At 41.3% G+C, this 12378-nt stretch overlaps 1 protein-coding gene and 1 long non-coding RNA gene across 3 annotated transcripts; both read left to right on the top strand.

Annotated features, from left to right (window-relative positions):
- Nucleotides 1-3566: 3566 nt before the first annotated feature.
- Nucleotides 3567-5321, top strand: LOC148210220 (uncharacterized). The gene is made up of 2 exons (XR_015792297.1): nt 3567-3853; nt 4739-5321. It is a non-coding gene; the product is annotated as an uncharacterized LOC148210220 (long non-coding RNA).
- A 3462-nt stretch (nt 5322-8783) lies between these two features.
- Nucleotides 8784-11272, top strand: LOC148210219 (uncharacterized). Of its 2 annotated transcripts, none has more exons than XM_088126709.1 (3): nt 8784-9831; nt 9898-10424; nt 10505-11272. In XM_088126709.1, exons 2-3 carry the CDS (start codon nt 9900-9902, stop codon nt 10586-10588), a joined length of 609 nt encoding a protein of 202 aa, XP_087982835.1. In that variant the 5' UTR covers nt 8784-9831; nt 9898-9899; the 3' UTR covers nt 10589-11272. Both variants share the same exon structure in this region, with proteins under 2 accessions (XP_087982835.1, XP_087982836.1).
- The last annotated feature ends 1106 nt before the right edge of the window (nt 11273-12378 follow it).

The raw sequence follows: 12378 nt of genomic DNA, 5'->3' as shown, positions 1-12378 counted from the left end.
AATGTCAAAAAAAAAAAAATAAACAAAAAGAAGAAAACGAGTGAGGAAAGAGAGGGAAATAATTTACAGTAATCAAATATTCTATGAAATTGAAATTATTAACATTACATTGATAGAAAAACTAAAAGTTGAACGAAGCAATCTAACTAAAATATATGAAAATTGATAGAAAAACTAAAAGTTGAACCAAGCAATCTAACTAAAATATATGAAAACATAAGAAAGACTTCGTAGTAGTTCTTTACAAAATTTTTTGAGATTTTTTTGAAACTTCAATATTAATTCTAATTAAAAATCACTCATATTTTTTTTTAATTAATTTATTTTAATAGAAGAGACAACTTTGTTGGGAAAAAAACTTACCAAGAATATTTTCCCCTTTCCACAATTCCTGAGTGAAAACTAAGTCAATCATACAATAGAAGAAATATAGGGAAAGTGCAGTAAACGACACGAGATTTATACTAGTTCACCCTAACTGTGACTTACTGTTAAAGTCGACTTTTTGTTGCAGAAATATGTGTTGGTAGGCCTGTTTGACCACGATTTTGAACCTTCGCCATCATTATTTGTAAAAAAGAATTGCATATTCTTAAAGTATAATATAAATAGAACATTTCTGGATAAATTACAATATATGGTACTTTAGGAAAAAAATGAGAAAAACATGGTCAAAGGTAGAAGAAAGTAACAGTTTTCCAAATTCGGCAGGAAATTGTGCCTGGCGCAATTTAGGGGCATTTTCCCAACTTTGCCAAAACGTGTGTTTTGATTAATGAAAGGCAAGGAGGACATTTCCAATGTGTTTGTATAAAGCTACAACCGTGAGTCCAAGTCAAGAAGAGGTTGTTAGGTGAATCTCAACTCATTTTCACCTAAAATGGTGGGAGGTTCAACCAACTCAAGGGCCTATATAAGAAAGTCATTCATCCAGCAGCAAATCATCCCTTACAAGCTCGTTTTCAGCTTCATTTTATTCCTTCTTAGTTGTAGAACTCGTTCAAATGCTTTAGATTCAAGTTTTAGTTGTTATTTTCTTGTATTTTCATACTTTTGCTTATCGTATTGCTTTTAATTCAAGTTCTACCTTTTTTTCTTCATTTAGTCTATTCTTCTTTAGTTCTTTAATGAGTTTACACGCTCCTCACGCTCGAAAGAGAAGAGGGTCAAGCTAGAACTCCTTGTACAACTCATTTATTCGTTTTAATTCAATGAAAAATACTTCCTTTATATTTTAATGCATTTTATTTCCTTTAATCATGTTCTAAATTAGTTATCAATCTCTTTGTGGAATGCCTTAGTCAAAATGATTTGATTTTCAACACGCTCGGGATTTTGCTCATAATTGCGTCTGACACTTTTTTTGGTTGGTTTCTAAACACTACTCTTTACGTCTTCTTTCCATTTGGCCAGTGGGAACTTAATTTGTACACTAAAGCCCAACCATGAGAAGGGTGAGTTAGGTAAAATAATAGGAAATCAATATGGGATGTGACTTAGACATAAATGCATAAAACATGATCCTTTACCCCAAGCCGCACAGTTCGAGCTTAAGCCAGTCATGTTTCAGATGTTCTAGACGATGGGCCAGTTCGAAGGATTAACTAACGAAGATCCTTACTCCCATCTCAAATCTTTTATTGAAATAACTAATGCATTTCAACTTCCTGGTGTCTCTGAAGATGCACTAAGACTAAAAATGCTTCCTTTTTCTCTCAGGGACAATGCAAGAACTTGGCTAAACGCGCTAGAACCAAATTCTATCACCACGTGGGCGGAACTGACGGAGAAATTCATGGCAAAGTACCATACATTGACAAGGAACGCAGACCTTCGGGAAGACATTGTGTCTTTTCGACAAAAGGAGAACGAAGCAGTTCAAGAAGCTTGGGAACGTTTCAAAGAGTTACTCAGAAGATGTCCAAGCCATGGATTGCCCGCATGTGCAGATTGAGCCATTTTATAGAGGATTGGATCGTTCATCGAGAATGATATTGAACATTGCAGCCAATGGCTTATTGTTAGAAAAGTTAGTTAATGAGATCGTTGATATTTTTAACAACATGACAAACATTAATGACCAAGGAGAAATAGGAATGTCATTGCCAAAGAACTACAACAATATAATCCTAAGAATCAATAATGAAAAAGCTCACCAAATAACCACGAGAATAGGTTGCAGACGATGCTCTACAGTCCCGGGATCTCGCTTCTAAAACTTTGCCAAATACCACTGTTGTTGCCTTCTGAAAATTCGTGCACCTACACATTCAGCCGCTACTTTGATGTGTAACAACACATGAACAAAACCTTAACAAAAGCACTCTATTTATAGGAAGCCAAATATCATAATCCTTATAGGAAAAATAGTATTATAATCATTTTCTTCATAGGACATGGGCTTCTTGCTTTGGCTCCATTATCCGAACAATCTCCCACTTGAAGACAAAATATCGATCGTGTCTCCCACTGCACCAATAGTGTTCCATCATCTTGGCAACCCCGCCAAGGTTAAGTTCTAATTGTACCAACAATAACTAATCAACAACTGCTCGGCCCAAACCAAGCTCCGCGTGTGATTCCTTTGAGATTGAGCAATCCTACTTGGTCTTGTCTCCCATACGCTAGAGACACAACCACGTGCTCACACTCGATCTAAGTGATCTCTGATGCTTCCGTCCTCGATTGAACCCAAGGACCTTTGAAGGAAGATTTTCCCTCTAATTACTTGGCACTCCCACCCAAGTCTGTTGCCACGCTAGAGACCTCACCCTCGACTTCAGCACCACTGTAGTCTTTCTCCTCAATGCACTCGTTCACCTACGCGACTTCATCAGCTCGCTAATCCATTTGACAACAAGGGTATTATCCTGGCAGTCTACTAAACACCTCACTGAGCTGGTCCCCTTTCCGTTTCCTCTACTTAGCATATGTTTTACATAAACTGATGACAGATTCTCCTGATGTCCTGAATGTTAATGCTACTAGTTCTTTCAAGTCTCCACCTGAACTATTTGAAGCCCTATGCATAACCTGTCTCTCCGATCCTCTAGCAACACTAGACCTCAACACATATGTAGACACCGTATTTGGTTTGGCACAATTTTATTTTCTGTAATAAATAAAATTGAAAAAATATTTATGTTTTTCGTTAAAAATCAAAATAAAAGATAAAAAATAAAATAAAATAAAATATTTTAGAAGAATCATGGGATTTGAAATTTCAATTTCAATTTGATTTTTTGTTAAAGCCATGTGATTTTCAAATTTTGAAATGCACCGAAAACAGTTTTAAAATATGTAATGAAATATTAAAAATACGAGATTTGAAGTTTGAAATTCAAATTAAGTAAGGTTTTTTAAATTTTAACTGAATTTCATATTGATTCTCTTTTGTAGATTTTCAGTTAAGGTTTCGGGAATTTTAAAATATAATTTCAACTTGATTTTTGAATTAAAAGGAGATTTTCTGTTAAAGATTACAAGATCTAATTTGAATGGATTGTTTTGGGCTCTATATAAAGGAGGGTTCATCTCACATGAAAGGGACGGTGGAAAAGGAAAGGTTGGAATTTTGTTTTTTAGAATTGTTGTAGAAAAACACACCTTCTTTCCTCTCTTTCACCAACACCTCACTCCCTCACATTCGTTCTCCAACTCTTCCTCCCTCCAGAAATCGACAACACCATCTATTTCCTCTCATATCCCAACGTACTCTGGTGGCGTGCAACTCTGATGGTGGTGTGGAGAACGACGATAAAAGCTTACAGAAGTCCGACCCCCGACGATCAGACCCTTTGTTCCTGCGACCTTTGACGAATCTCCCTTCATCATGTAGATATTCTCTCTATTGGTAAGTGAGGTTTGTAAAACTTTTGTTTTTTTTTTCTCGCATACATCTTGATATGAAATTGCTTTGCATGAGAATGTTTGTTTAAAATTTGTCAGTTTTTGGGACTGTGTTGGGACTGTTTTTTGGGCTTAAAATTAAAACTTTTTGGTCTGTTTTCAATGCAAAATTTATCAGTTTTTTGGACGATTTTGGACTGTTTTTTGGGCTGAAAATTGAAAATTTTTTTTGGATGTTTTCGTTGTAAAATTTATCAATTTTAGAGACTGTTTCTGTGTTTTTGGAGCTGAAAATTGAATACTTTTGGGCTATTTTAGAGCGAAAATTGAATGATTTTGAGATTTATTTTATTCTTGTTTTTTTTTTGGATAAAATTAAGGTTTTTTTGTTTTGTTCAAATTAATTCTAAATTGATGATGTAAAATTCTAAAACGAGGATTGAGTAATGTGCTTTCGTGGAATTACGTCTCCCGTAATAGGATAATTTCAGATAAAATATGGTAACTGTTTTCGAACGGGTATTGTAAGGTGCTAACACCTACTCTACGCTCAATCGACTCTCGAACCGAAATATATTTTCATAGACCATCTTTTTAGGTGACCAATCACACCTCATAGTTGGTTGGTGGCAACTCCAAACCCATCTATCGAAAGAGACCCTTTAGGGTATGACGTTGGCCGCTCAGCGTCGCAATAACGTTGCGACAACTTGGCGACTCCACTAGGGACACTTATGAGAGTCAAGCCTAATATATTATCATTTATTATCCTTTATATTTTTCTTTTTGTTGGTCCCTTTTATTTTTGCTTTGTTATTGTAAATATTGTTTCGTAATCATTTATTTATTTATTCATTTGTACATCATGCATTTCACACACATTCACAAGCCTCCTACTCGGGATCTACCTCTTAGGATTAGATCAGAGACTGAGTATGAGCAGTGAACTTTGTGGAGGAAAAAAGGTTAACAACATTGTGCATATGTCAACTCTATCAACAAAGGATGACAAAGGCCTATGACAAGAAAGTACGCCCAAGAAGATTTAGAGAAGATTTAGAGAGGGAGACTTGGTCCTAAAAAGGATCCTCCCATTCCATACGGATCATTGAGGAAAGTGGACTCCAAATTATGAAGACGTGGTGAAAAAGCTTTCTACTGGGGTGCATTTATTCTGGCTAGCATGGATGACTCTGAGTTACCGAAACCAGTCAACTCAAACCACGTTCGGAGATATTATGCATAGTTTCTCCTGTTTTTCTCTCCTCTCTCAAAGCATAAGGATAGGGAGGTCAATTAGTATTTTGGAACTACCCACTTCGATCAGTTTTTGCTCGCAAAAATACCCTGTTCCAATTTATAGACAACATTCCTATCTTTGAGATACATTTTACTCTTACCTCAGTTTGAAATTTCCGTTTGTTGTAAAGGATTCTCATTTATAAATTTACTCCTTATTTTTCAATTCTTTCCATTTGTGGGTCATGACATACTTACCTCTATTATCATTACAAATATAATTGGGGTTGAGACAAGTACAAGATATTGAAAATCAATGTGGTATGTTCTTTTCTTAAAAAAAAAAGAGAGGCACGAGGTATCAAGATAATTGTGGGGATAGCATTCACCCTTATTCGCGAAGTAGGTTTATCGCTACACCCACTGAAAGGCATTCCACACAGCACCGATTCGTTTCTGAAGGATCAATTACAAATTTGGCATGTTTGACCTTTGGAATCATATTTAATCTGAGGAAAGAAGTTAGAGCAGAGTTTGCTAAGCAATGTCACCGCCACAATTTCTCCTAAGGGACGTCTGGCGATAATACACGACTCAACTAACTTGGTGTGTTAACTTGGTGTGTTATTGATCAAGGCAAAAATGCGGTGACTGAGCTATTTTGATAATCCCATTTAAAAAAAAATTATAAAGAAAGAGAGAAAAATGGACTTCACTAAAATTGTTTTATTTCCCACTAGCACAAATCTTTTCTATTTTGCAAAGTCAACCTCATGCATTTAGTCGTTTTTTTTTTCATAAGAGTTTCCCTATTATGTTTTAAAAGAAGCAAACTTTGTACACTAATTTCCTTTCCCGTTTTGGTTAAATCGAACCCGATCCAACATCATGGTCGAAGCATGTGTCAAGTGCAGATCCAGTGTTTTTTTATCTTTTGGTTAAACTGAACCTGATCCAAGATCACAGTCGAAGTCTGTGTCAAGCACAGGTCCAGTGCATTTTTATCTTTTGGTTAAATCCAACCCGATCCAAGGTCGTGGCCGAAGCCTATGTCAAGCGGAGGGCTAGTGCATTTTTATCTGTTGGTTAAATCGAACACATCCAAGATTGTGGTCGAGACACCGTATTTGGTTCGACCCAAAAAATAAAATAAAATATTTGTGAGTAATCATGGGATTTTAAATTTGAATTTAAATTTGATTTCAGCCATCAGATTTTCAAAATTTGAAATACACCGAAAACAGTTTTAAAATAGAAAAGGAAATATTAAAAAAATACGAGATTTGAAGTTTGAAAATCAAATTGATTAAGGTTTTTTATATTTTAACTGAATTTCATATTGATTCTCTTTTGTAGATTTTCAGTTAAGGTTTGGGGGATTTTAAAATATGATTTCAACTTGATTTTTAAATTAAAAGAAGATTTTCGGTTAAAGATTACAATATCTAATTTGAATGGATTCTTTTGGACTCTGTATAAAGGAGGGTTCACCCCGCGTGAAAGGGACGATGGAAAATGAAATGTTGGACTTTTGTTTTCTAGAATTGCTGTAGAAAAACACACCCTCTTTCTTCTCTTTCACCAACACCCCAATCCCTCACGTTTGTTCTCCAACTCTTCCTTCCTCTAAAAATCAACCACACCATCTATCTCCTCTCATATCCCAACGTACTCTCGTGGCCTGCAACTCTGATGGCGGGGTGGAGAACAACGATAAAAGCTTACGGAAGTCCGATCCCCGACGATCAGACCCTTTGTTCCAACGACGAATCTCCCTCCATCCTGTAGATATTCTCTCTATTGGTAAGTGAGGTTTGTAAAACTTTTGTTTTTTTTCTCGCATACGTCTTGATATGAAATTTTACATTGCTTTGCATGTGAATGTTTGCTTTAAATTTGTTAGTTTTCGGGATTTTTTTGGACTATTTTTGCGGCTGAAAATTGAAACTTTCTGCGCTGTTTTCGATGCAAAATTTATCATTTGTTTGGACTGTTTTGGACTATTTTTTGGGGTGAAACATTTTTTTGGATGTTTTCGTTGTAAAATGTATCAATTTTAGAGATTGTTTTCGGTGTTTTTGGGTTGAAAATTGAATGCTTTTGGGCTGTTTTAGAGCGAAAATTTAATGATTTTGAGATTTATTTTATTGCTGTTTTTGGGTAAAATTAAGGTTTTTTTTTGTTTTGTTTAAATTAATTCTAAATTGATGATGTAAAATTCTAAAACGAGGACTGAGTAATGTACTTTCTTTGAGTTACGACTCCCATGCAAGTGCACAAAAATCTTCAAATTAATTTTTTTAAAAGAATTAAACAAGATTTGACATAAACAGAAAATTGATTTTCAAAATAAGAGAAATTGTTTTAAAAATAAAGTTAAAAACATTTTTTAAAAAAAGATAAATTTAAAATGGATTTTAATTAAAATAAAAGATTTTCAAAATGCAAGATAAAATTTTAAAACTTTCCAAGCAAATAAAAAACTTAGAATAAAACAAAGTTTTCAAATTCACTTTGCTTTAAAATTAATAAATAAACAAAAATAATAATAAAATCTTTCGAGAAACTCTGATGACGGAGATTGGAGAGATAACTTTCCAATATTCTTGAGATCACAATTTTTACTAGTGGCCTTTGTTTATGCAAGGATATGTATTTCAGATTGCAGCTCGAACTCGGCCTTCGGACCGATCTGAATACTTGGGCGGACCTGCACAAAAAGGTGAGCACTCCACGATCAAGTCAGTATAGGTCGGATTCCCAGTTTAGTTCGAGGTCAGAAATCATCGTACCTGATCGTGGAGTGAGGTCCTCTACTTATGGGTGGTAGTCTCGCTAATCTCGCGATGGTTACACTCGGTAATCTCGGGACCGTCGGTTACACCCGGTAATCTCGGGACCGTCGGTTACACCCGGTAATCTCGGGACCGTCGGTTACACCCGGTAATCTCGGGACCGTCGGTTACACCCGGTAATCTCGGGACCGTCGGTTACACCCGGTAATCTCGGGACCGTCGGTTACACCCGGTAATCTCGGGACCGTCGGTTACACCCGGTAATCTCGGGACCGTCGGTTACACCCGGTAATCTCGGGACCGTCGGTTACACCCGGTAATCTCGGGACCGTCGGTTACACCCGGTAATCTCGGGACCGTCGGTTACACCCGGTAATCTCGGGACCGTCGGTTACACCCGGTAATCTCGGGACCGTCGGTTACACCCGGTAATCTCGGGACCGACGGTTACACCCGATAATCACGCCGCTGACAGTAGCTCACATCGGCCCCTACCGAGCTTCCCGGTAGGTCGGACCTCGGCCAGGTTCACCTCGGCCCTCATACTCAGCATCTATCAACGCTAGTGGTGGCGATCTCGGCGGTCCGAGCTGGGCATGACTCATGAGTCATCTTGGAGCACCAATAGGGGCCTTCCACGTGTCCAGGGTATTCTCTTCCCCAAACATTGGCCCCCTCTCTATCTGGTCCGATCTCGACCTGGCAGAGAAGTTCATTCGACTTGCTTTGGACGCGTGGCGACTTCCTATTCGTGGGAAAATATAGTCGTTGCGGTAGATTTATCGTCGGAATATTCAAATATTCCGACGCTTCGGATCTTAGGGAGGATCCTCGCCGCTCGTTGATTACACGTGTACGGTGGGGAAATTTTTCCGATAAGCTATAAATATCGCCAATCCTTCAGGTCATACCTTACGTTCCCTGAATTCTTGGAGTTCGATCTGAAGGTAGCTCGAACCCTTGGTAGGTCGGTCTCTTCCCTCACTTTCTCTTTCGAACGTAGTTGCCATGTCGTCCTCTTTCAGCAGCAACTTAGGATCCGATGAGGATTTAGCTCGTAGGTTAGAGTCCGAGCTCGAGGAGATAGAAAACTTTAGGTTCTCCGATGACGGGGAGGATAGTGATGCCTCCACCTCGGGTCAGGGTTTGGAATACCCTTCTAGGCTACCTGAACACTACCTTGGATCCCTTCGTAGGGGGTTCGCTATCCCTGAGAACATCCTCCTTAGGATTCCGGAGGAGGGGGAGAGAGCTGACAATCCTCCAGAGGGATGGGTCACTCTCTACTTCAAAATGTTTGAGTACGGCCTCAGACTTCCCCTTCACCCTTTCGTCCAAGAGTTTCTTTTCCGAATTGGGCTGGCTCCGGCTCAAGTGGCCCCCAATGGGTGGGGTGTCATTTTCGCTTTGGCCATCCTTTTTTGGCTACGAGCTCGGGATAGTGAAAAGGCCGAGCTGTTAGACGTAGACCAGATCCTCGCGTGCTTCGAAGCGAAAAGGATAGCTAAGAAGCCTGGTCGGTTCTATATGTGCGGAAGGAAAGGCGCATGCGGTATAGTTAAGGGGCCGACCTCCATCAAGGGATGGGTGAGGAAATGGTTCTACGCTTCTGGGGAATGGCTTGCAAAGGACGAGTCAGGTCGTTCCTTCTTTGACGTTCCCACTAGGTTTGGGAACCTAGGTACGGAGTAGTCTTTACTTCTTGTGATAACTTTCTTTCTTGTTATTCAGGTCTGACTCAAATTTTGTCTTTGTGCAGTTTCAATCCGACCAGTCCCCGAGCTTACGCAAGCCTCCTTCGATACGCTGAAATATTACAAGGAGCGTTTTCCGAGGGGTAGGAAGGTCGGAACCTTGGTGACCGACAAGCTGCTGCTTGAGTCCGGGCTGCTAGATTACAACCCCGCAGTTCGTCCCATTGAATCCTCAAGGCCGAACTCCGAACTTGGTATGCCAAGCTTGCTTCCCTCCTTTTTCCTCTAACCTTGTGTTGACCCCTGTTTTTATTTTGCAGCCATGGTTTGCGGATTTGCAAGCAACGTGAAGTGCAAGTCCAAGGGCCGAGCCCATGCTCTTGAGGCCGCCAAGAGTTCGAAACCTGCCACTCTTGCCGTGGTAGGGCCAGCCTCGGAAGATCCAACCCCAGTGATCGAGCTGGAGTCTTCTAGGGGTCCCTCGAGGGAGAAGCGCCCCAGGGATCAGACCGAGGCAGTGGACACCTCGCCCTTGGGCGAAGAGGTGAGGGAGGAAGTCCCTCTGAAGCGAAGGAGGAAGAAGAAGAAGACGACCTCCCCCTTGGAGGTCGGAGCTCGTGGGGTCTTGCCTGCGGGCTACGCAGATCGGGTGGACGATCCTGAGGCCAGGATGGGCGGGACGTCCGATGTGACGGCACGGTTCAGAGTTGAGCCGTCAAGTTCTGAGGTGAGGGACCAGGTGTCCCGCATCTCGGCCGCAAGTTTGGACCGCTGCCTAAGGAGGGCGTCCAAATTTGTGAGCGACCCAGGGTCCGTTCTGCAGAGGACCATCGACTACGCCGCTGAGGTAAGACTAGTGTCTCCATTTTTGCTTAATTTACCTAACAAGTAGCTCGGTCTAATTCTCTTCTTTGTACCTTTTCTCAGGCGTTTGTTGCTTCCATTCAATCGGCTCTGGCCGTAAAAGCAGAGCTGGATGGGAGGGAAGCTCTGGTAGCGAGGGAGAAATAGGAGTTCTCTGCTGCCTTGGAGGCTGCTTCCTCCACCATGAAGGATGAGCTGCTGAAGGCTCACTCTGAGGTGGAAACTTTGAAGGCCGAGGTGGAGACCAAGGCCGAGCTGCTGAAGAAGGAAGAGGACAGACGCAAGGCCGAGGTGGAGACGCAAGGCCGAGCTGCCCATGCTATCACCAGGGGCTTGGAGAAGGAGAAGTTCCAACTCCTCAAGGAGAAGGACGACATGCTCCAGGCGCTTGAAGTGAAGGAGGAGGAGCTGAAGCGTGCGACTGCCGAGCTGGAGACGGTGAAGGAGCGTCTCAGCAATGGAGCCCTATTGGAGGAATCGTTTAGGCAACATCCTGACTTCGATGGATTTGCCAAAGACTTCTCTGACGCGGGCTTCAAGTTTCTCATGAAGGGCATTGCTTCCGACATGCCTGACCTTCAGATCGATCTCGGTGGTCTGAAGAAGAAGTATGCTGAGCAGTGGGCGTCTGGGCCTAGTGGCACCCCTGGCCCCCAAGCGTTGGTGGATAAGTACGTCAGAGATCTGGACTCTGACTACTCCGACTTCGAAGAGGATCAGGTCGGCACCACTGAAGAGGGCGCTCCTCAAGTAGGCTCTTAGGCGACCACCCTTCAAGAGGCTTTTCGCTGTTTTTCTTCTCTTCTCTTTTGTTTTTTGCTTGTAAGTGTCAGGGCAGAGCTGCAAGGTCTATAAGCCTTGGCTCCGTTCTCCATTCAATAAAGAAGCTCACATTTGTTTTTACTTTGTTGTTGGCAACATCTTTCCTTTCTTTGCTTTTTTTTTGAACTGCAGCCAATGTCACCTCGCACCTCTTACCTTTGAGGTTGCGCCTTCAATTAAAATAATTTGAAAGTTTGAATTTGAATCTTTGTCTAGCTTTCAATGCATTGCAGCAACTCTGGATTTTTTAACATCGCACCCTTAACTTAAAAACGTTAAAAGGCTAAAATCCTAAGTCCGTAGCTGTTCTTCATTTCGTACATCGTACCCTCAGGTTCAGAGGCTTGATCATTTTGAACTTTTCACATCGTCCCTTTACCTTGAAGGTTTGAATTTTAAGTTCATCAGTGGTTTTGGCATCGCACCTCGTACCCTTAGGTTTTGGAGGGTTGAATTTTAACCGACTGCTGGAATGTGATCGCGTGGGAGTCCGTGGCCCCCATTTAATTTCTGGTCGAGCTCGGAATCATGAAATTAAATCATCACATTTATTCCGATCATAATTCTTGTGAAACAGTTTTTACAGATCCATTGAAAACCCTTTTGGCATTTCAAGGATAATAACGCTTCAGGTGCTCCGCGTTCCACGGGTGCGCGAGGACGTCTCCTTTCAGATCGGCCAATACGTACGTCCCAGGTCGGACTATGCCCTTGACCACAAACGGGCCCTCCCAGGTCGGATCAAGGGCACCCACATGGGATTGGACCCTCCTTAAGACCAGATGTCCGACCTGAAAGGTCCGAGGTCGAACGCAGGCGTTGTAATGTCTGGCCATTCTGCCCTGATATTCCGCCAGGCGTAGCTGGGCCATTGCTCTTCTTTCTTCCAACAAGTCGAGGTTGAGGAGCAGCTCTTCCGCATTTGCCGTAGGCTCATAATGCTCTACTCTGTCAGATGGCAAGCCGATCTAAATCGGGACTACAGCTTCGGAGCCGAAGGCCAGGGAGAACGGGGTCTCACCCGTCGATTCCCTTTGGGTGGTCCGGTACGACCATAGAACCTCTGGTAGCTCCTCGGCCCACCTGCCTTTCTTGGAGTCCAGTCTAAGTTTGAT

This window comes from Momordica charantia (genome assembly GCF_013281855.1).
Source record: "Momordica charantia cultivar OHB3-1 chromosome 7 unlocalized genomic scaffold, Mcharantia_2.0 BLBB01000007.1, whole genome shotgun sequence".
NCBI classification, from domain to species: Eukaryota; Viridiplantae; Streptophyta; class Magnoliopsida; order Cucurbitales; family Cucurbitaceae; genus Momordica; species Momordica charantia.
The sequence above is the reverse complement of the archived record's forward strand: the minus strand, read 5'-3'. Positions and strand labels throughout refer to the sequence as shown.